The sequence below is a fragment of the Balaenoptera borealis genome (assembly GCF_965194805.1).
Source record: "Balaenoptera borealis genome assembly, contig: HAP1_SCAFFOLD_2076, whole genome shotgun sequence".
Classification (NCBI taxonomy): domain Eukaryota; kingdom Metazoa; phylum Chordata; class Mammalia; order Artiodactyla; family Balaenopteridae; genus Balaenoptera; species Balaenoptera borealis.
The window spans coordinates 21,954-47,504 of NW_028122194.1; the positions used below are offsets into that span (position 1 = coordinate 21,954).

Here is a 25,551-nt window from a genome sequence, read left to right on the forward strand (position 1 = left end):
GAAGACAGAGTACAACTCTTTCTTGAAAACTATATTCTGAAGAATTTTATAATCACCCCCAAAATGGAAACCCTGCAATACCCTGACTATGCTAAATTGCTAAGTACAGCTTTCAACATGCATAGACTTGAAACCCTCAAAAACAGTGACCATCATACCAAGCCCAGTATTAAACTCCAATATTATTTTTAAAAGATCCACCAATTGCTCCCTTAATCCCTGTATCCTAACAATTCACAGTATCACAGCACCCGTCGCAGGCAAAGAACATCAGGACAACATTAACTAAGTACCAAGTAGCATGTGACAATATACTCTGTACTTTCCTTTATATGCACTCAATTCTTTGCTTTTTATATAAATGATTAGCAGTAACAATGCAGCAGAAACCACTAGACAGAGTAAGTCAAATTAAAATTAAAAACCATTCCACAAATAAAGTCACTATCATGACAAAGGAGCTAACAGCTAATAATATCTCAATTGTAATAAATAAGCAGACGTGTAACTATACCTTCAAGCACTCCCACGGCTAGGAATCTTCCATAGAACAACTCTACCATGGGGTTCTTTGGCTTCTCTTCATCCCTAAAAATCACGTTAAAAATATAAATGTGGTTATAATTCTTAATTTTTAGAACTGTAAATAATAGAGAAAACATTAAAAGAACAATAATATATGCCAAGACAATAACATTTATGTGGTTATCATGTGTTTGGCACTGCGACTTACAGTGTTGGGCCAAGGTACTTAAATTTATTTTCTGTTTCTTCACCTGTCAACTGAGGATAGTAATAGTAATGGAACTCACAAGGTTGTTGTAAGGGTTAAAATGAGTTACTATGTGGGACCTCGTTATAAGAAGACCTGAGTAGAGTCTGTATTCACAAAGTGCCTGATCTTTCCATTATCATTTCGATTTTGAACTTTTAGTCTGTACAACACATGCTTATTTGGACTTGTTGGGAAGGAGGGAAAGCCACTCTTAATCAAAATAAATTTCTATAAAATTTTAATAAGTCATTTCCCACATTTACCTAGAAGAATGAACACTAGCCATCAGCAGTGAAGGAGAAAAACACCAGCTTCAACCCAGGTAGCTAAAGAGAAACTCCAATCTGTTATAAAGTTTCATGCTGCTGGTAAAATTAGTCATCTGTGAATTTTCCAAATTCTTTAACATATAAATTTGTTGTTTTTCTTTTTTGCTTGAAGCAAATAGAAACTGACAATTTTTAACTTTTTTTTAATGCTTTGTACTGTGTGGTCTAAAAACACAAAGTTTATTTTGGCCTTGCTATATAAAAGTATGTTGTATCCACAACTGCAGAGAGATTTTTCTTCATAAATTTTGTGTTTAAATTAGTAAAACTGATTTATTTTAAAAAAGAGAGAAGGACACTCTCTGTCTCTTGATATATGTGTTACATTCACCCTCATTTAAACCATAAAATAATTGGTGGGAAGTACTTCACTTAATCTCTGGAACAATCCTTTGAGGTAGTGTGGTGGTCATCAGTGCTATTCAAAAAGATTTCTGTCCCTCTACTTTTAGGTACATAGTAAGAAGCACTTTCCCATTTACTTTTTATTGAAATTTGAAAAAAATCTGAACTGTGATAAAATACACACAATATACAATTTACCACCTTAACCATTTTTAAGTTTACAGTTCGGCAGTGTTAAGTATATTCACACTGTTGTACAACCAACTTCCAGAACTATTTTCATCTTGAGAAACTGATTAAACAACTCCACATTCCTCCCTCCCGCCAGGCCCTGGCAACCACCATCCTAACTTTCTGTTTCTTTGAGTCTGACGACTACTGACACATCATATAAGTGACATACAGCGTTTGTCTTTTTGTGACTGGCTTACTTCACTGAGCATCACGTCTTCAAGGTTCATCCGTGTTGTAGTATGTATCAGAGTTTCCTTACTTGTTAAGGATATTCCACTGTATGTGTAACACATTTGTATTTCCATTCATCCATGGACATATCAGTTGCTTTCAACCTTTTGTCTATTGTGCTAATGCTACTATGAATATGAGTGTGCAAGTATCTCTTTGGGACCCTGCTATCAATTCTTTTGGATATAAATTCAGCAGTAGAATTGCTGGATCATGTGGTTAATTCTTGTTTTTTTTCATCTTTATAGATACAATTGACAAACAAAATTGTAAGGTATTTAAAGTGTACAGTGTGAAGATTTGACATATGTATACACTGTGAAAAGATTCCCTCCATCAAATGATAATTATATTAGTATTAATTTTTTGAGGAACCACCATGTTTTCCACAGCAGCTGCACCATTTTACATTCCCATCAACAGTGCACAAATGTTTCAATTTTTTCACATCTTCATCAACACGTGTTATTTTCTGTTTTGTTTTGGTTTTGGTTTGGTGAGGGTTTTTTTTTGTTTATTGTTTTTTGATAGCAGCCATCCTAATGGGTATGAGGTGCTCCCATTAACTTTGAAGTTAAGTAAACCACATGACTTGCTTTGCACAACAAAATGTGAGCGGAAGTAATGTGTGCCATTTCTGGGCTGTAACTTTGAGAGCCAATATACTTTTCACTGATGTGGTGATCCCAGAATCCTGTGATGAGATGAAGCCTCTGTCAGCGTAAGGCCCTGTCAATGGATGTGCACAGCACCTTGCTCACACTCATTGGGCACAGCTAAGGCTGTGACATAAACCTCTGAAGTTTTGGGGATGTTGCCACAGGATTATCTAGCCCACCCTAAATAGTAGCAGGTGGCACTCTTACCTCTATTGCACTGGTAATAAAACTGTAGACTACGCTAAGTCACTTGCCCAAATTCACACAAATAGTAAGTGCTCAAACTGAAAAGCAAACTCAAGTCTGCCTCTAAAACCTATGAACCCTCCCACTATGCATACTTAATCTCTGGGCATTTTAACTCTATGAAAACAGTTTATTTCACACCTTATTTTTTACACTGTGACAATAAAAAGGACTTGAGACTGATATGCGGGAGAGGAAGAATCCAAAGATTGTCTCTCTTGATGTAAAAGTCTATGAATCTTTAGACATAAATATTAGTATCTCCATTTCCACACATCATATTTCCATGGAGAAAAGCAACATTCCTGGTTTCTCTCCTTACTGTCACAGACATACTGCATAGAAAGAGCAGTGACATACCAGGTTGGTGACTTTGGCAGAAGAAACTGGGTAAGAGCTGCTCGACTAATTCTGAATTCTCTTTCCAAATCTTCATATCTGAATTTTGGTCTGCTCTCCACTGACCTGTGGTATGCACACTGACCTTCCCTAAGGAGTCAGACAGACCAATCTTCTAGAAATTGTTTACCCTGTCCTTCTTTGCAACCTCTCAGAGGTCTTACTCTTTACTGTGCATTTAAGCTTTGAATATCAGGGACTAAGACTGTGGTTATCAACAGAAATGTAAGGAACACAAGTGAAGAGCAATTTAAAAGACGTGAGACTTCCATTGATATAACAGAAATGATATACCCACCACTTGCATGAAGAAAAGCTAGATTGACACAAATAGCAAAGGCCAAAAGAAATCACTAAAGAAAACCTGTATCAGGGACACTTGAGCCTTGGGAATTAGGTCGACACAGAAAGAGTTCAGAGATCTAGGGCAACTGATAGAGTAACCTACTCAGTGCTTCCCAATCTTTTTAATGTCATTGGCGCACAGATAATATATGCAGAGAACTCTGGAATAAAACCACATGTTTTCTCATGATAACAGAAACAGGATCAATACCTCCACATACCTATAATCTGGCTTACCATGGCACAACAACTGGAAAGCTCTGTTCTAGATAGGCAGAGCATAGTGGTTCAAGAAGTTTTAGCTCCATAAACAGTAAAGAAAAAACAAAACTACTGAGAAATGAATGAGGAGAAGGACATATTTCAAATAAGACAATTTTAGATGAAATGGGAAAGTTCTAGCTTCTTTTAAAAACAGTTTTAGGAAATGGGGAGAGAACTTGTTAGTTACTAGATCAGAAAAGTTGACACTGGGACCCAAAGGAATTTTTCAAAAGTAAATGAGTAATAAGGAAAGATCTCCAAAATCAGAAAAGAATGATCCTTTCAGAAATAACCAGGATTCAGGAAACAGTCAAGTGGCAGTCTTCTAAGGCTAGAGATAAAAAGTAATCAGGGAGTTGTGTTGCAGATAGGTTACTATATGAGCTGCTTATAGAAAATCTGGATAGATTCGAGGAGGAACTAGGGATTTCAGGGTAAAGCATTCAAAGAATTACTGAGAGAACTTCAAAGAGACTCAGTAATCATAGATGGGGATACAGATATTGTTCACATTCTGAGGAAACATGCTCAATAAATTTTGGGGGTTGGAACTCTAAGGAAAAGTATAAGGAACATGAGTTTTACTAAAGAGGAGCCAGGGTGGACAATCATAGATCAAGTCCACACATGGGCTGTCTGCTGGTCTGACAGGACAGAACCCTGGTGGAATTCTGCAACACAAAAGAGGTGAAGGTGGACAATGCATGTTTGAACAATAAATTACTTGGGCATACTCCTAACTCATATTTCACTAGCTCTCATTATGAGGGCCCTATCAAGAAAATACAGAGGAGCAGGTTATACAAAAACAAGTTTATAGGGCAGAAAACAAAGTCAAAAGAAGAGAAAGAGAAGATACTCGTCCATCAAACAGAGCTGGTCCTGAATGAGGTAGAACTAAGAAGCAGGTTAACCTATTAAAAATTCAGCCAAGCCTTCCTTAAAGAAGAATGAAAAAAACGCATATGTAACTGAACCTTAAAGGGCTATCCCGCCCAGAAAAAAAAAAAGTAGCAGAAAGAAATATACTCAAGGCCTAGAACTTTCAAAAGCTGAGGAAAGAGCATATCATAGAGATGATGATCTTCACTGGATGCTGGAACTCAGGTTTCAGAAGCATCAACCGCAGATTCAGTTCAGCAATCTGATGGGGAGATTTACCAAATGAAGCTAACCTGAAGAGAAGAAAGAAACTACCTAGAAAGCAGGTTTTATAGGCCTAAGCAATCCCATACCAAAATGCAATGGCAGCAACCACTGGGCACAAAAATATGTTATTAGAAAGAGCTTACATTCAATGCAGCACTGAGGGCCAGCAAACTGAAGCTCGTAAGAAAAATGTAGCTTAAGAGTGCTGGTGGACAGAAAACAAGGGCACCTGACCAGAGCCGTTAGCATCATAAACTTCTAAACATGCCAAGAAGGAAGTGGCTTTGTTCAATGCCACATTCTCAAGACAGTTTCTAACAGTAGAATTTTTTCCCTCAGATACTGTAGATTTAGCACCATAATCTAGAGAGATTTCTTCCAACGTTAGTTGTCTAAGACCAATTGGCCCTTAATGACAGGCATCTTGGCAGAACTAAAACCATGATGATTGCCTCCATTTATGACATTATCCAGATTTTCTGCTACAGTCTTTAGCAACAATAACTTGAGTATGGATTGCACTAAGATCTAGGAATATCATAGCTGGACTGAAAGTCAAAGGGTTGAAGTTCTGCTTTTGTTTCAAAATTTTGAAAGTAAGAGATCAATGTTAATCATGTGTCCTAATAATCCTTCAAAATCTAAAATTAGAGTATATGAAATTCTACATCTGAAGGACTGAAAGAACTACACACATACAAGTGAAAGAGAATGCAGGCTTCATCTGAAGAACCTCAACTCAATTCAGGCACAGAAAAGACAGGCCTGTAGTGTAAAGGCTGAACAAACTCAGAAAGTCAAAAATGATTTCTTTTTTGTTAGACTGCAACCAAAGGGCAAAAGAATCTGACTTTTAAGTATAATCTGTTTGGATTTTTCCTTAAAAGATCAAGTGGATATAATTTGGAAACTTATTTTTCCCCTGAGAATTTGAGAACAAATGATGAGGGCTATATAAAATTTTAGAAGCATCTCCTAGTTGCTAACAATATATAATTAGAATATTTTTACTTTAATTCAATCTCATTGCAGACTACGTTATTACGCGTTTTTTGGACAATAAGGCTGGCCATAATTTTAAAATAGAAAAAAAAAAGATACATCTAACTAAGAAAGTAAAAGGCCTGTACTCAGAAAACTAGGAAACTGATGAAAGAAACTGCAGACACAAACAAATGGAAACATATATGGTGCTCATGGATTGGAAGAATTAGTACTGTTAAAACGATCATACTACCCAAAGCAATCTACAGACTCAACGTATCTCTATAAAAATACCAAAGGCAGTTTTCACAACACTAGAACAAATAATTCTAAAATCTGTATGGAAACACAAAAGACCCTGAATACACAAAACAGTCTTGAGAAAAAAGAGCAAAACCAAAAGTATCAAGCTGCCCCTAGTAACCCAGCTGGAACTGGTCTGAGGTGGCACAGGGCCTGTGAGTTTGGTTTTAAGTGCCTGGTGGGAAAGCACATGTAAGTGCAACTCCTTTCTCGGAATGAGAAAATTATTGCTCAGAAAGGCACAACTTGTCTTGAGTTTACACACCTAGTTGGCAGATTGGCTAGGACTTGGTTTTTGTCATCAAAGTCAGTGCTCCTTAAGCTATCTAGGAGCAGACAAGATGGCCGAGCAGAAGGACCTGAGCTCACCATCTCACACAAACACCAAAATCACAACTACCTGCTGAACAACCATCGACAAAAAATGACTGAAACCAACCAAAAAAGGATACTCTAGTTCCAAAGACAAGGAAGAAGCCACAATGAGAAGGTAGGAGGGGCGTATTCATGATCAAATCCCACACATGCTGGGTGGGCAACCCACAAACTGGAAAATAATTATACCGCAGAGGTTCTCCCACAGGAAAGAGAGTTCTAAGCCCCAGATCAGGCTACCCAGTCTGGGCATCTGGCATTAGGAGGAGGAGCCCCCAGAGCATTTGCTTTGAAGGCCAGCAGGGCTTGATCGTAGGAACTCCACAGGACTGGGGGGAACAGAAATGCCACTCTTGGAGGGTGAACACAAGGTCTTGTGCACACCGGGACCCAGGGGGAAAAGCAGTGACTTCACAGGAGCCTGGGCCAGACCTACCTGCTGGTCTTGGAAGGTCTCCTGGGGATGCGGGGGGCAGCTCTGGCTCACTGCAGAAACAAGGACACTGGTGGCAGAGGTACTGGTGAGTACTCATTGGCGTGAGCTGTCCTGGAGGCCACCATTTTGATGCAAAGATCTGGTCCCACCCAAGAGCCCGTAGGCTCCAGTGCTGGGATGCCGCAGGCCAAACAACCAACAGGGTAGGAACACAGCCCCACCCATCAGCAGACAGGCTGCTTAAAGTTTTCCTGAGCCCACAGCTGCTTCTGAACACACTGCTTGACAGGGCCCTGCTCACCACAGAGACAAGACCCAGCTCCACCCACCAGTGGGCAGGTATCAGTCCCTCCCACCTGGAAGCCTGCACAAGCCTCTTAGACCAGCCTCACCTACCAGGGGTCAGACACCAGAAGCAAGAGGAACTACAATCCTGCAGCCTGTGACACTGCAAATACAAAGTTAGATAAAATGAGACAGCAGGGGAACATGTTCCAGATGAAGTAACAAGATAAAACCCCAGAAGAACAACTAAGTGAAGTGGAGACAGGCAATCTAACTGAAAAAGAATTCACAGTAATAGTAAAGATGATCCCAGATCTTGGAAAAAGAATGGAAGCACAGACCAAGAAGATATAGGGAATGTTTAACAAGGATCTAGAAGATTTAAAGAACAAACAAACAGAGTTCAACAATACAATATCTGCAATGAAAAACACACACTAGAATAAATCAATAGCAGAATAAATGAGGCAGAAGGATGGATAAGTGAGCTGGAACACAGAATGGTGAAAATCACTGCTGTGGAACAGAATAATGAAAAAAGAATAAAAGAAATGAGGACAGTTTAAGAGATCTCTGGGACTTTAAATGCACTAACATTCGCATTATAGAGGTCCCATAAGGAGAGGAAAGGGCCTGAGAAAATATTTGAAAAGATAATAGCTGAAAACTTACCTAACATGGGAAAGGAAACAGTCACCCAAGTCCAGGAAGCACAGAGAGTGCCATACAGGATAAACCCAAGGAGGAACACACCAAGACACATATTAATCAAATTGACAAAAGTTAAAGACAAAGAGAAAATATTAAAAGCAACAAGGGAAAAGCAACAAATAACATACAAGGGAAACCCTATAAGGTTATCAGTTGATTTTTAGGCAGAAATTCTGCAGGCCAGAACGGACTAACACATATATCTAAAGTGATGAAGGGAAAAAAAACCTACAAGTATATTCTTATACTCTACCCAGCAAAGCTCTCGTTCAGATTCAAAAGAGAAATCAAAAGCTTTACAGACCAGCAAAAGCTAAGAGAATTCAGCACCACCAAACCCACTTTACAACAAATGCTAAAGGAATTTCTCTAGGTAGAAAAGAAAAGGCCACAACTAGAAACAAGAAAATTACAAATGGGAAAGCTCACCAGTAAAGGCAAAAATACAGTAAAGGTAGGAAAATATACATACATAAATATGGTATCAAAACCAGCAATTGTGAGAAAAGGTGAGTACAAATATAGAATACTGGAAATGCATTTGAAATTAAGAGACCAGAAACTTAAAACAATCTTGTATATACATATGGACTGCTATATCAAAACTTCATGGCAACCACAAACCAAAAATCTATAATAGATACACACACAAAAAAGAAAAAGCAATACAAACACAACACTAAAGACAGTCATCAAATCACAAGAGAAGAGAACAAAATAGGAAGGGAAGAAAAAAGACCTGCAAAAACAAACCCCAAATAATTAACAAAATGGCAGTAAGTATGTATCGGTAATGACCTTAAACATAAATGGATTAAATGCTCCAACCAAAAGACAGAGACTGGCTGAATGGATGCAAAAACAAGACCCTTATATATGCTGTCTACAAGAGACCCACTTCAGATCTAGGGACACATACAGACTGAAAGTGAGGGGATGGACAAAGGTATTTCATACAAACGGAAATTAAAAGAAAGCTGGAGTTGCAAAATTCATATCAGACAAAACAGACTTTAAAATAAAGACTGTTACAAGAGACAAAGAAGGACATTACATAATAATCAAGGGAAAAATACAAGAAGACAAAACAATTGTAAATATATATGCATCCAACATAGGAGCACCTCAACATAGAAGGCAAATGCTAACAGCCATAAAAGGAGAAATCAACAGTAAAACAATAACAGTGGAGAACATTAACAGCCCACTTACATCAACAGACAGATCATGCAGACAGAAAATCAACAAGGAAGCACAGGCCTTAAATGACACACTAAATCACATAGACTTAATTGATATTTATAGAGCGTTCCATCTGAAAGTAGCAGAATACACAATCTTTTCAAGTGAACATGGAACATTCTCCAGCACAGATCACATGACGAGCCATAAAGCAAGCCTCTATAAATTTGAGATTGAAATCGTATCAAGCATCTTTTCCGACCACGACACTATGAGATCAGACAACAAATACGAGAAAAAACTAAAAAAACACAAACATGTGGAGGCTAAACCATATGCTACTAAATAACCAATGGATCACTGAAGAAGTCAAAGAGGAAATCAAAAAATACCTAGAGATGAATGAAAACGAAAACATGAGGATCCGAAACCTATGGTACATAGCAAAAGCAGTTCTAAGAGGGAAGTTTATAGCAATACAATCTTACCTCAGGAAAGAAGAAACATCCCAAGTAAACAACCTAACCTTATACCTAAAACAACTAGAGAAAGAACAACAAACAAAACTCAAAGTTAGCAGAAGGAAAGAAATCGTAAAGATTAGAACAGAAATAAATTAAATAGAGATGAAAAAAACAATAAAAAAGATCAATGAAACTAAAACCTAGCTCTTTGAAAAGACAAACAAAATTGATAACCTTTAGCCAGGCTCATGAAGAAAAAGAGGGTGATGGCTCAAATCAATAAAATTAGAAAAAAACAAAAAAAGGAGAAGTTACAACTGACACCACAGAAATAAAAAGGAGCATAGGAGACTACTCTAAGCAATTATATACCAATAAAATGGAAAACCTAGAAGAAATGGACAAATTCCTATAAAGGTACAATTTCGCAAAACTGAACCAGGAAGAAATAGGAAATATGAACAGACCAATCACAAGCACTAAAATTGAAACTGTGATATAAAAGCTTCCAACAAACAGAAGCCCAGGACCAGATGGCTTCACAGGTAAATTCTATCAAACATTTAGTGAATAGTTAACAAGTATCCTTCTGAAACTATTTCAAAAATTGCAGAGGAAGGAACACTCCAAACTCATTCTATGAGGCCACCATCACCTTGATACCAAAACCAGGCAAAGATGTCACAAAAAAAGAAAACTACAGGCCAATATCACTAATGAACATAGATGCAAAAATCCTCAACAAAATACTAGCAAACTGAATCCAAAAATACATTAAAAGGATTATACACCTTGACCAAGTGGGATTTATCCCAGGGATGCAAGAACTTTTCGATATCTGCAAATCAATCAATGTGATACACCACATTAACAAACTGAAGATTAAAAACCATATGATCATCTCAATAGATGCAGAAAAAGCTTTTGTCAAAATTCAACGCCCATTTATGATAAACACTCTCCAGAAAGTGGGCATAGAGGGAACCTAACTCAACATAATAAAGGCCATGTATGACAAACCCACAGCTAACATCACACTCAATGGTGAAAAACTGAAAGCATTTCCTTTAAGATCAGGAACAAGACAAGGATGTCCACTCTAGCCACTTTTATTCTGCATAATTTTGGAAGCCCTAGCCATGGTAATCAGAGAAGAAAAAGAAATAAAAGGAATCCAAATTGGAATAGAAGTAAAACTGTCACTGTTTGCAGATGACATGATACTATACACAGAAGATCCTAAAGATGGTACCAGAAAACTACTAGAGCTCATCAATGAATTTGGTAAAGTTGCAGGATTCAAAATTAATACACAAAAATCTGTTGCATTTCTATAAACTAATAACAAAAGATCAGAAAGAGAAATTAAGGAAACAATCCCATTTGCCATCGCATCAAAAAGAATAAATTACCTAGGAATAAACCTACCTAAGGAGGCAAAAGACCTGTACTCCGAAAACTATAAGATGCTGATGAAAGAAATCGAAGATGATACAAATAGATGGAAAGATATACCATGTTCTTGGATTGGAGGAATCAACATTGTCAAAATGACTATACTACCCAAGGTAATCTACAGATTCAATGTAATCCCTACCAAATTACAAATGGCATTTTTTTTGCCCATCTAGAACAAAAAAATCTTAAAACTTGTATGGAAACAAAAGACCCCAAATACCGAAAGCAATTTTGAGAAAGAAAAACTGAGCTGGAGGAATCAGCCTCCCTGACTTTAGCTATAGTAATGAAAACAGTATGGTAATGGCACAAAGAGTGACTTGCAGATCAATGGAACAGGATAGAAAGCCCAGAAATAAACCCATGCACCTACGGCCAATTAATCTATGACAAAGGAGGCAAGAATATACAATGGAGAAAAGACAGTCTCCTCAATAAGTGGTGCTGGGAAAATTGCACAGCTATATATAAAAGAATGAAATTAGAGCATTTGCTAACACCATACAGAAAAGTAAACTCAAAATGGATTAAAGACCTAAATGTAACACCAGATACTATAAAACTCTTAGAGGGAAACATAAGCAGAACACTCTTTGACATAAATCACAGCAAGATCCTTTTTGGATCCACCTCCTAGAGTAATGAAAATTAAAAACAAAAATAAACAAATGGAACCTAATTAAATTTAAAAGGTTTTGCATAGCAAAGGAAACCATAAACAAAATGACAAGACAACCAACAGAATGGAAAAAAATATTTGTAAAAGATGCGACCAACCAGAGATTAATCTCCAAAATACACAGACAGCTTATGCAGCTCAATATCAAAATTAATAATAATAAAAATAATAACCCCATCAAAAAAATGGGCAGATCTAAATAGACATTTCTCCAAAGATGACATACAGATGACCAACACACACAAGAAAAGATGCTCTACCTTGCTAATTATTAGAGAAATGCAAGTCAAAACTACAATGATGTATCTCCTCACACTGGTCAGAATGGCCATCATCAAACAGTCTACAAACAATAAATGCTGGAGAGGGCATGAAGAAAAGGGAACTCTCCTATGCTGTTGGTGGGAATATAAAGTGGTACAGACACTATGGAGAACAGTATGAAGGTTCCGTAAAAAACTAAAAATAGAGCTCATCATATGATCCAGCAACCCTACTCCTGGGCATATATCCAGAGAAAACCATACTTCAAAAAGATGCATGCACCCCAATGTTCATTGCAGCACTATTTACCATAGCCAAGACATGGAAGCAACCTAAATATCCACTGACAGATGAATGGATAAAGAAGATGTGGTACATAAATACAATGGAATATTACTCAGCCATAAAAAATAATGAAATAATGCCATCTGCAACAACATGAATGGAGTAGAGATTATCATACTAAGTGAAGTAAGTCAGACAAAAACAAGTATCATACAATGTCACTTACATGTGGAATCTAAAAAAATGATACAAATGAACTTTACAAAACAGAAACAGGCTCACAGAAATAGGTAATAAACTTATGGTTACCAAAGGGGAAAGGTGGAGGGGAAGGGATAAATTAGGAGGTTGTGATTAACATATACACACTACTATATATAAAATAGATAATCAACAAGGACCTACTGTATAGCCCAGGGAACTCTAACCAATACTCTGTAATAACCTATATGAGAAAATAATCTGAAAAAGAATAGATATATGTAAAAAAATTGTTAGCTAAAACCAAGGGTATGATGCTTCCTCATTTCAAACTATACTACAAAGCTATGGAAATCAAAATAGTATCAGCACAAAAACAGACAGGTAGATAAATGGAACAGAACAGAGAGCCCAGAAATAAGCCCACACTTACATGCTCACTGAAAGTGAGGGGATGGAAAAAGATATTCCATGCAAATGGAAATCAAAAGAAAGCTGGAGTAGCAATACTTGTATCAGATAAAATAGACTTTAAAATAAAGAATGTTACAAGAGACAAGGAAGGACACTACATAAGGATCAAGGGATCAATCCAAGACGAAGGTATAACAATTATAAGTATATACGCACCCAACATAGGAGCACCTCAATACATAAGGCAAATGCTAACAGCTATAAAAGAGGAAATCAACAGTAACACAATAATAGTGGGGGACTTTAACATCTCACTTACACCAATGGACAGATCATCCAGACAGAAAATTAATAAGGAAACACAAACTTTAAATGACACAATAGACCAGATAGATTTAATTGATATTATAGGACATTCCATCCGAAAACAGCAGATTACACTTTCTTCTCAAGTGCACACGGAACATTCTCCAGGACAGATCACATGTTGGGTCACAAATCAAGCCTCAGTAAATTTAAGAAAATTGAAATCATATCAAGCATCTTTTCTGACCACAACGCTATGAGATTAGAAATAAATTACAGGGAAAAAAATGTAAAAAACACAAGCACATGGAGGCTAAACAAACAAACAAGAAAGACAGCAAACAACAAGCGTTGGCGAAAATGTGGAGAAAAGGGAACCCTCATGCACTCTTGGTGGTAATGTAAATTGGTACAGTCACTATGCCGAACAGTATGGAGGCTGTCAAAAAGTTAAAAATGGAACTACCATATATGATCCAGCAATTCCATTTCTGGATACTTATCCAAAGAAAACAAAAACACTAATTCAAAAAGATATATGCACCCCTAAGTTCATTGCAGCATTATTCACAATAGCTAAGATATAGATGCAACCTAAGTGCCCACTGATAGATAAATGGATAAAGATGTGTGTGTGTGTGTATATGTATACACATTCCATGTAATATTATTCAGCCATAAAAAAGAATGAAACTTTGCCATTTGTGACAACACAGATAGACCTAGAGGGTATTATGCTAAGTGAAATAAGTCAGACAGAGGAAGACAAATATTGTATCACTTCACTCACATATGGAATCTAAAAAACAAATGAACAAACATAAAACAGAACAGAGTCATAGGTACAGAGAACAAACAGATGGTTGCCAGTAAGAAAGTGGATGGTGGTGGGGGATAAGTGAAGTAGGTGAGGGAAATTAAGAGGTAGAAACTTCTAGTTACAAAATAAGTGAGTCACAGGGATGTACAGCATGGGGAATATAGTCAATAATAATTGAATATCTTTGTATGATGACAAAGGTGGTCAAAAGGTACAAACTTGCAGTCATAAGATAAATAAGTACTGAAATGATTAATACAATTAACACTGCTGTATGTTATATTTGAAATTTGTAAGAATAAATTCTAAGAGTTCTCGTCACAAGGGATAAATATTTTTTCTTTTTCTTATATTTTGTATCTATATGAGATGATGGATGTTCACTAAACTTATTGTGGTCATCGCTTTATGATGTATGTAAGTCACATCATTATGCTGTATACTTCAAACTTACACAGTGCTGTTATGTCAATTATATCTCAGTAAAACTGGAAGAAGAACAAATAAAAACAAAAATAGATAAAAAGAGAAGGAAAGAATTTTCAGCCTTGGATTTCTGCCTGTATTCTAGGTGTTAATTTACGTAATGCATCTTGTAGAATAACATCAGAACCTGCGGTGGCAAATCCTAAATGGTCCACCAATGTTTCAGGAAGATGCACAAAGGAACCAATGTTTGGTGTTAGGAGAGTGGCCTCAGAAGAGTGGGAGTAGGACCACCCTGAAAGTGTGTGAATTCCTTCCTTTAAGGAGGTCTGCCCATATATTTTAAATTACCAGAGTCTTAGTGGTTCAACTAAATGGGCACAAAATAAAAAGCCCCAGGGAATGTTAAGGAGAAATTTTACATGGAAGGAATCATGAATGTCCTCACGATTCCATGTAAAAAGATTTCATCAGAATTATTACTCCTGGCATGTTTCCCTACCACTAACCCATTCTTCTTCATGGAATATGACTTCATGGAATAAGAACTGAGGATGTGGGGTTAGCTTTTTCAGAGATCACTTCTGAGATATCTCTCACTAGATTCTGACCTTATATTGGACATCTAAAGCTACCCAACATCTGCAGCCACAAATTCCAAAGAACTTGTCAATAATACAGATAACATTTAGGTTTCCACACACTTATCTTAGATTCTTATTTCTCTGTTGACAATGAATACATAAGAAAAAAAAAATGAGTGTTATTTATCGATCTCCTAATTTATCTCCATCACTAAATTTCACAGTAACTTACGTCTCCTCTTCAGCTTTCATTTGGAAGGCATCTTCTAACCAATCTAATAATTTGTGTGTAAACTCACTCACGTCTTGCTGTGGGGGAAAAAAAAAAGTCTTGTTGACATTCGAGCCTACCAATGAAAACACTAAATACTGCAACATAAAACTTACAGCCAGTCTTTTCAAATGTATAATTAACTGACTCCTCACAAAGGTAACATATGAAATGTCTCACATCAAATGCAAGAAATATTTATAACTTAACCAGAGCATAAACTCAGTATTTGAGAAAAACAAGCATTATATTCATAATCATGTAATTGGGTTTCACCTTAGGAGGGAAAAAAATATATATGTGTGTGTGTGTGTGTGTGTATATATGTGTGTATATATATATATATATATATATATATAAAAAAATTCAAACTTATCAATGCGATTTTTAAAAAGAGTTATTACCCCCCCACAAAGAGCTCTCTAATGAATCTTTATAAAATGAAGGACCCACATTACCAAAGAGTTCTTCATTATATAAAGATTTATTACTGGCTTCTGTCTTAGAAGGAATATGTGTTTTTAAACAATTCATTTTTTCCATTCAACTGTTAATGCACAACTTTTTAAGCCATATCCGATTTTACTAAGATATCTGTTAATTTGGATAGGTTGAGCCTAATTAATCACTGACTCCCCAACTATCAAGTCTACCACCTCATGAACGTCAAACTGATTCTCCAATCAGAACCAGCACAATCTTCACCTTTTGCCATCTCTTCGGTCCTACATCACCTGACATAGATAAACAGGAATAAGCAGTGGCAGTTGTACTTATCAACTACCATAAAATTCTTTCAACACTCCGACCTGGAGCACAGCAAACAGATTTGTATAGAACCTGTATGGGGAGTGGAATGGGGTGGGGTGGGCTGGGGGGATAAAGCAACCCTACTATGACTTCCCAAAGACAGATAAATAAGTGTAAGCAATTTGCCTTTATCAAAATAGTCCCAAATATAAAACAAACTTACTATTATACATTTTCACAGCTAGAAGTTTTTTGAAGAGCATCTGGGTCAACCTATTTACCTTTAAAATGTTGAAACTAAGGTCTAGGAAGCTTAAATAAATTGCTCCAAACCAATATAAAGACAACTAAACTTAACACAAAATGCCAGTTATAAACATCCATACCACCTGTAGTGGGTTAAATTGAGGCCTGTCAAAATATATGTCCACTTGGATCCTCAGAATCCGTCTGTATTTGGAATAAGAGTCTTTGCAAATGTAAAGAAGGTACGGATCTCAAGATGAGATCATCCTGGTTTAAGGTAGGCCCTAAATCCAATGATGGGTACTCTTATAAGAGGGAAAAAAAAAAAAAAGAGCAGGCACACAGACATAACAGGGGAAAAGGTCGTGTAAAGATGAAGACAAGAGACTGGCACCACAAGCCAAGGAACACCAGGAGTCACCAGATGGTGGAGGCAAGGAAGGATTCTCCTTGAGAGCCACCGGAGGGAGCACGGCCCTGACAACACCTTTATTTTGAATTTCTGGCTTCTAGAACTATAAGATAATCATTTTCTATTGTCTTGAAATCACTCAGTTTGTGGTAATTTGTTACAGCTGTCCTAGCAAACTAATATAATACTTTAAAATGGCTTTCCATACTTTTCTATAACATTACTTACCCTGCAAGGTTATATCTGACAAGAAACAAAAAGTTTTCCTACTTATCCAATACTCTTTAGAAGAAAATGTTAGGGGGGAGAAAAACTGAAAACAGCAGCAAATATAAGCAAATTCTGATGTGACCACCTTTTTTGTTCATTTATCTTTACCATAAAAAATGAATTAAAAAAAAAAAAAGCACAGGGAAGGCAGTGGCAAAATCAGACATCTTTCAGCTCTCCACACATCCACGTAACAGATATATATCCAAGTACTACAACAACTACACTGCAAACGTAGCAGATTTTTAAAATCTCCTCAAGTATTGTCTTTATCTTTTGCCCATTATGTCATTGTCATCTTTTCCAACACTGTTGCTATTATTCTCTGCTACTTTCTTTCCTTCTCTTCCGCTTTCCTTCTTTAATTTCTCTGACTTCTCACATTATACGTGAAAATGTTGGTTTGTGGTTTGTTTATAGACATTTTCTATTTTTATAGGAAAATTCCCAATATTCTTTCTAAAAAATTGATAAAAAAGCAACCAAACAGCACTACATAAAGATTGGGAAATAAAAGAACTAATAACAATGTTAATGTCATTCAGAAACCTTTTCTGAGTAATTACGGAAAACTACTTTCTGCCAGCAAAGAGAGGCATATCAAAAGCGTGTATACTACACTGACACTGGGTTATCACACCTTGGTGAAGATTTTTAATTAAAAATTTGTGAACATTCTTAATTTTACCCACTGCTTTCATTTAGTAATTTTAATTATAATATAAATTACAGCTTCATTTATCATATACTTTCAAGATTATCACTATTTCTTAATTTAAAAGTAAATCTTCCAAATAAACAATGTTTTAAATGGCTCCAGCTTATTTGTATAAAGATAAATGACAACATCTTTGTCATTTATCTTTGAAAAAAACTGCTTAAGAAAAGATCAGATTAAATAAAATAAAAAGTTAATAAACAAGTAAGCTCAACAAAGCTACCTGCTGGGAGTCATTTGATTTGAAAGCATCCTTAAGAATTTCAACTGCTCTTGATGGATCAACATATTTCCTTTTAGTACCAACAAGAAGTGCAAATAGATACCGAAGCTCACGCATAAAAGGCAAATTCCGATGCTCCTATTGAAAAAAAAGAAAAAATCCTTAAGTGAAGATTAAAATCTTTACTGGTAAAGAGATACTCATTTTAAAATTAACCAAAAATTTAATATAGATTAGGGATGAATCTAGCACTCCTATTACCATAAAAAAAGAAGAGTGATCGTGTCATCTAGCAGAATGAAAGAAGGAGTCAAACACGGAAAGAGCAGAGGACCTAGACTAAGCTCACAATTTTAGAATAAATGCCACATATTCACAGTAAATCATGTCATTACCCAGCCAAGAATATCCTCATTTAAGTCTGTTTATTATAATCCTTTCCATTCAGCAAAGCCCAGCTGCTGCCGAGGACAGCAATAACAAGAGCCAACATTCAATGAGTGCTAACCACGTGCCAGGCACTACTTACGTACTTGACGCTCAATAAACCCATTTAAGCAAAAATCCCCCTCCTCCATGAAGCCTTCCCCAAGGCCCCTCCAAGTCAGTGATCTCTTCAAACTCCACATCTACTGAAATTAATGTTTTTCATTCAGCAATGAATCACTACTGCCACTGTTATGTGAAAATCCTAATTATCAGACACATTAGTCTAATAAGTAATTAGACTAGATCCTAATATTAGACTAATGTATCATCTTTCTAGTGTTCCTTTGAAAACTCACTACTGTTTTTCTTCTTCTTCCAGAAGGCACAAAAACAACCCAATATTATCAATCACAAACAATTTATTTTAAAATAACAAGAAAACTTTTTATAAGAATGTAATTCACATGTCTTAGTGAAATACATTATGGTAACAAATCAGATGGGCAGTTCTTACCACGGTTAGCTCCTGAAATAACAATTTTAACAGATAAAGCTTACATATACTATTTAAATATTAGAAAAATTTTCCAAGTTTGCATAGTTTTGTAGCAGTGTGTGTCTGTGTGTGTACAGTTGTTACCCAGAATATAATCAATTAATAAAGAAACAGTTGCTCCCACAATACATTAAAAAGCAGTCCTAAGAAATAGGTGTAAAGGAATAAAATTGATTCCAAATATTTATTTGATCTAAAAACTACATATCCATTACAGCAATCAGAAAGTACATAAAGTCTAACATAAAAATGCTAAGTTATAGAAAACATGGATTTTATTTAAGCATAATAAATTCCACCATTGATGATAAAGATGAAATGCAAAAGTTTTAAATGAGATAAAAAAACTAATCCATGATTTTTCTGTGGTACTTACTATTCCCCAACAAGTGCCCTATATAAATAGGTTTCAAGAGTGTAAATGCTAAAAATTTTAATCCATAAAATAATTTTCAGAAATCTCCTTAATTTCCTGTGATCAATTTCTTCATTTATCACTGTACCTAAGGCAAGGCAGTTTTTTGAGACATTCCTTGCCAAGTGACAAGAATGAAATAAATGACTTTTGAAAATTAAGTGAAATTCTGCTGAGATGCATATGTGAAAAGTTAAATACTTTAATAAAACATTTTTTGCTCTCAGCCAATTCCTGTGGCTAGAAAATCTTGAATTTCAAAAGGCAAAATTAGTGATTGCTGTTAAGACTAGCCACTGCATGGCTAAATTATGAAAATACCACCACATCTAGAAATTATTCAAACACAGTTCTTTATCTTTTTTTAAACAGATTTATCACGATATAACTGATGTACAATATACTGTACATTAGAAAGTGTACAATTTTACAAGCTTCACATACGTATACATCCATGAATGTATCACCACAATCAATAACATACCTGTCCATCACCCCCAAAACTTTCTTCATCCCTCACTCCCCTCCCTAATCATTCCCAGGTGACCATGGTTACTTTACACTTTCTAGAAATTTATATAAATCAAATCATATTCTATGTACTCATTTTAGTCAATGGTTTCCTGCAATCGGTATAATTATTTTGAACTTCACCCATATGATTATGTACATTAATAATTAATTCCACTTTATTGCTGAGTGGGATTCCATTGTGTGGACAGACCACAACTTATTTATCCATTAACCTGTTCCAGCTGCAGTGGATATTATTGGATGTGGCTTTGTGTGGACATATGGTTTCATTCCTCTTGAGTAAAGAACTGAAGGGAAATGGCAAGACTGTATGGTAGATGTTTTTAAGAAACAAACAGGGCTTCCCTGGTGGCGCAGTGGTTGAGAGTCTGCCTGCCAATGCAGGGGACACGGGTTCGAGCCCTGGTCTGGGAAGATCCCACATGCCGCGGAGCAACTGGGCTCGTGAGCCACAATTACTGAGCCTGCGCATCTGGAGCCTGTGCTTCGCAACAAGAGAGGCTGCGATAGTGAGAGGCCCGCGCACCGTGATGAAGAGTGGCCCCCACTTGCCACAACTAGAGAAAGCCCTCGCACAGAAATGAAGACCCAACACAGCCATAAATAAATAAATTAAACCTTAAAAAAAAAAAAAAAAAAAAAGAAACAAACAAACTGTTTTCCAAAGGCATTAAACTACTTTATATTCTCACTGGCAGTGTAATGAGAGTTCTAGGTCCACATTCTAAAACACTTGGATATGGGCTATATTTTTTAACTTTAGTTCTTCTAGTGGCACCCCTCATTTTAATTTGCATCTGGCCTAATGACTAGTAACACTGAGCATCATTTCATGTAGTTATTTACAATCTGTGTATCTTCTTTGGTGTTGTAATCTGTTGAGATATTTTTCCCAATATAGTAATAGGTTACTTGTCTTACTATTGAGATGTAAAAGTTCTGTATATATTTTAGATACAATTCCTTTGTATGATATATGTTTTGCTAATATTTTCTCCCAATCTGTGGCTTGCCTTTTCATTTTGTATGAATTTTTCAAAGACAAGCTTTTCATTTTGATGAAAATGAAACATCAATTTTTTTCTTGTATGATTTGTGCCTGTTTATTGTCCTTCTTAAGAAATCTTCTCTTAATCCAGAACCCTAAAATTTTCTATGCTTTCCTCAAGAATTTTTATAGTTTTAGTTCTTTGTTTTAGGTCTATAGTTCATTATGATTTTTTTTTTTTCACAAATAGTGTCCTGTAAAGGTTGAAAAGTATTTTTCTGTCTAAGACATCATTGGTTTAAAAGATTTTCCTTTGACCATTGAATTGTTTTGGCAACTTTGATTAAAACCAATTACCCCTATATGTGTTGTCCTATTTCTGGACTCTCTATTCTGTTCTACTGATCTATATGACTATCTTTTCACCAGTAACACAGTGTCTTGATCATTGTAGCTGAATAATTAATTCCTCCAAAGCTGCCTTTCTCTTTAAAACTGCTATGGCTATTCCATATCCCTTGGTTTTGCAGATAAATTTTACAATCAATTTGTCAATTCCTATGAAAATGCCTGCTGGGATTATAACTGGATTGCACTGATTCTATAGACTAAACTGGGTACAATTGATATCTTAAAAAAACTGAATCCCCTGATCCATGAACGTAGTATATCTCTTTATTTCTTTAATTTCTCTCAGCAATGTTTTGTAGTTTTCCATATCTTTTGTCTACTTTATCTCTAATCTTCCATATTTTATGCTGTCTTACATAAGTATTTTTTAATTTAAATTCCCAATTGTGTGTTGCTAGTATTAAGAAATACAACTGATTTTTGTATGTTTGCCTTGTATCATGTAATGTTGCTGAATGAACTCACTTCTTGATTCTAGCATCTTTTTTTTTTTAGTAGAGTACTCAGGATCTTCTAAATAGACAATCAGTCATGTAAATGAAAAGACAGCTTTGTTTCTTCCTTTCCAATCTGCATGCTTATTTCTTTTTCTTACCTTACAGCACTGGTTAAGAACTGCAGTCTAATGTTTAATAGAAAAGTGGTGAGGGACATCTTGTTTGTTCCTGATCTTTGAGGAAAAGGATTCAGTCTTACACCATAAAGTACTATAATTAGTTGTAAGTTTCTCATAAATGAGTTTTAGCAGGATAAAAAAGTTTTTTTCTGTTCCTAGTTTCTGAGAGATTTTGCCATAAATATATGTTAGCTTTTGTCAAATCCTTTTTCTTCATCTACTGAGATAGTCATATGGCTCTTCTTGTCTAATATGTTAATATGATGAATTATACTGATTTTTGAACATTAAACCAATCTTTCAGTCCTGGATAAACCCCACCTGCCAATGAGGTATTATTATCCTTTATATGTACTACAGCATTCAACTTGCCAAAAATCTGACAATTTTTGCTTCTATTATTCATGAGGAATATTGGTCTGTAGTTTTCTTGAAACATATTTTTCTACTTTTGGTTTCAGCGTAATGCTGGTCTCATAGAGTAAATTTGGAAGTTTTACCTCTTCTTCAATTTTCTGGGAAAACATGTAGAGAATTGCCATTATTTCTTCCTTAAATGTTTGGTATAACTCACCAATAAACCTTGCTGCTACTGATTTTTTTTTTTTTTTGGTGGGTAGGTTCTTAACTAAAAAATCAATTTCTTTAATATAATACAGAGATACTCAGGTTATCTATCTTTTCATCAGTTTCAATAGTTGTTAGCTTTTAAGATATTTGCCTGTTGTTTATAATATTCCACTATTCTCTTTTATTGTCTACAGAATATGCAGTGATGTGCCCCTCTTTCATTCTTTATTTTGGTAATTTGTTTCTTCTCTCTTTTTTCTTACTCAGTCTACTTAGAAGGTTATCAATTTTACCAACTTTCTTAAGAAGCAGCTTGTGGTTCCATTAATTTTTCTCTACTGTTTTCCTGATGTCTAATTCATTGATTTATGTACTTTGTCTTTATTATTTCCTTTCATCTGCTTTCAAATTAACGAGCTTTCCCCCCCTAATTTCTTGACGCAATCTGATGCCATTAATTTGAAACAATTCTTATTTTCTAATAAGGCATTTAGCTCATGTATTTTCCACTAACCACTGTTTTAGCTAAATACCTCTAATTTTGATACATCATGTTTTAATTTTTATTCAGTTCAGAATACCCTGAAATTTCCTCTTTGATTTGTTCTTTGTTCCTGGGATTATTTAGAGGTGTAAATAATTTCCAAGTACTAGGGGGATTATCTAGATATCTTTCTAATTGCAAGTAATAATTCTAAATAATCATGTGAATTATAAATATACTTCAACCAAGACATCAGAACAAAGAACTAACCAAATTGTGACAGAGAGAGGCAACAGTCCAAAAAGTTTCATGTAAAAACTGTAATGACTGAAAGGTGTTTGCTTAATTTCTCTGGAAGTATGAGTAGTTGGTCAGGTGATCTTGCTTCCCTTTTGAAAACGGCTTATCAGTCTGACACTTTATGGCCAAAGATTACGGCCTGAAAAGCTGGTTATAAATCAAATTATATTCCCACTAGCTAGCATTATAAATGTTTCACATGTTTGCAGGAAAAGTAGTTTTCAAAATTAGACACTAAAAGGAAAACATAATTTAATAACGTATTATTACTACTAACAATAGGTTACACAAAGTTCAACACTTTACTGAAACCTAAAACTTTAACTTCTTTGTCTTTGCAACCAGTCCCCTTTAGGGCTACAGTTTCTTTATGACAAGATCACTGAAGTCTTACACTCAAGGATATCATCTCCATAATTAATTTTTTTCATTAATATGAATTTCTGAATGCAAATCAGTCCTATCTTTTGAAAAGCTAATATGAACAGTATAATAACTAGCAACAGCTGAAACCTAGTACTTACTATGTACCAGGTACTTCTAAGTCCTTTATGTGTTTTATCTCATTTAATTCTCACAGCAACTCTATAAAATAATTGCTGTTATTATTTATGCTTTTCAGATAAGGAAAACGAGCAGTAACTAGATCAAGCAGGTCCACAGCCAGAACCCAGCCAATGTGGTCCTGATGTCTGTGCTCTCTGTCACATTATATTGCCTAACAATATTAGAAGTTACAGATTTGCACTGCAAAGACAACCAGTGCAAAACTAACCTTTTAAAGAGCTCATCTACAGAAATAACTGAAAAATTTTTGATTTCCACACAATTTTTCAGGAGGCAACTGAGTAAAGACCTTGAATTGTAAATGGTAACCTATAAAATTTACTGAAATTTGACATCCAGAAAAAAGAAGAAAAAAGCAATTACTAAAGTGAAACAAAAAAATTGGCCTATTACTGACACACAGGTGAAGAAAAATTCATATTTACAATATAATAACCAAGAATAGGAAGTTACTGTTGTAGCTGAGATTAATAGGTTCACATTCAAATTTGACACTATTTCAGATTTGATTTGGCAAATTCCCAAAAGCAAGCACAGATAAAAGAATATGAAGACCATATATACTCTGCTTAAAAATTTTTCATAATTTTACCTTTTGGTTTCGGGGTAATTCTTGAACATTTGATGGTGGCTTGTAATTCAGAACTAGTCTTCTAAATTCCAAAAGATTGAATAATGACTGAAAAAGAACAACAATTTAAGATAACCGAAGGGAAAATTCTATTAACAGAACTGTAAACATATGACTGGCCTGAGAGATTTATTTTATATACAGAATATTTCCCACTAGCACAAGAAGGCCTATTTTCTCCCTGAGAAGAAGTCACATTTTTTAAATTTTGACATATTATTCTTGATCATTAACAATATTTACGGTACTGCAAAGGAGAAAATTATTCGTGGACAACTCAAAAAAACATAATATATATTATTAAAAGTTTCCTTTCTTTATGTTACTACGTGCCTAAGCAGTTTCCTCAAAATAAAATCTACACAAATGCAAAGTCAAGAACTTTTTAGACATGTTATGTTCAGCATGAGTTTTCTAGAGGTATCAATTCTACAAAAATATAGTACAAATAAATTTATGGGCCAGATGCTAGGTGATAGAGACACAAAGAAATTACGTATTATCGCTAATCGTCAAGGAGACACACAACCTAGAAAGGAGACAGATATTTAATTATAACGATAGCAGTGTTACTCCAAAATACAGTAATATTGATCATGTAGAGCATAATGAAAGCATGTGAAAGATGCTCATGAAAAAGCTTCCTGCAGCTATGTTTTTAAGCTATAGCTTGTAACCCGTTAATGTCATCATGATAAATATTAATTTTAAAAACTGAAATAAAATATAATGGAAAATATCAGAACATGTCATAAACAGTCAATTCACCAGAGTATCATTTGTAAAATTTTCATGGGTGATATTTTTACATACATATGTATGTGTAAAGTGTTTTACAATGTAAAACGTATTCCTTTCTGTGAGTCACACAGTTCATAAAGTTTGAAAATCATTGTACTGGAGGTGATAATGTATTAAATCTTAGTAAAAGATGGGTTAGCCAACTTGCTAGAAAATAAAAATAGCACCACAAATCCATAAGAAAACAAGATTTTGTTTAGCACTGG

At 35.3% G+C, this 25,551-nt stretch overlaps 1 protein-coding gene across 5 annotated transcripts in view; it reads right to left on the minus strand.

Moving 5' to 3' along the window:
* LOC309622307 (ubiquitin carboxyl-terminal hydrolase 25-like) overlaps positions 1-25,551 on the minus strand; it is a 51,103-nt gene that overhangs the window by 18,609 nt on the left and 6,943 nt on the right. For 2 of the 5 annotated variants that reach the window (XM_082409424.1, XM_082409423.1), the window contains exons 2-5: positions 24,506-24,592; positions 18,044-18,181; positions 15,386-15,462; positions 515-588 (exon numbers count right to left, since the gene is read on the minus strand). In XM_082409424.1, the coding sequence (XP_082265550.1) occupies positions 515-588; positions 15,386-15,462; positions 18,044-18,160 (268 nt within the window). In that variant the 5' untranslated portion in view covers positions 18,161-18,181; positions 24,506-24,592. Of the gene's footprint in view, positions 1-511; positions 589-15,385; positions 15,463-18,043; positions 18,182-24,505; positions 24,593-25,551 lie in introns of those variants that run through there. The other 3 variants (XM_082409422.1, XM_082409426.1, XM_082409425.1) reach the window with 3 other exon arrangements.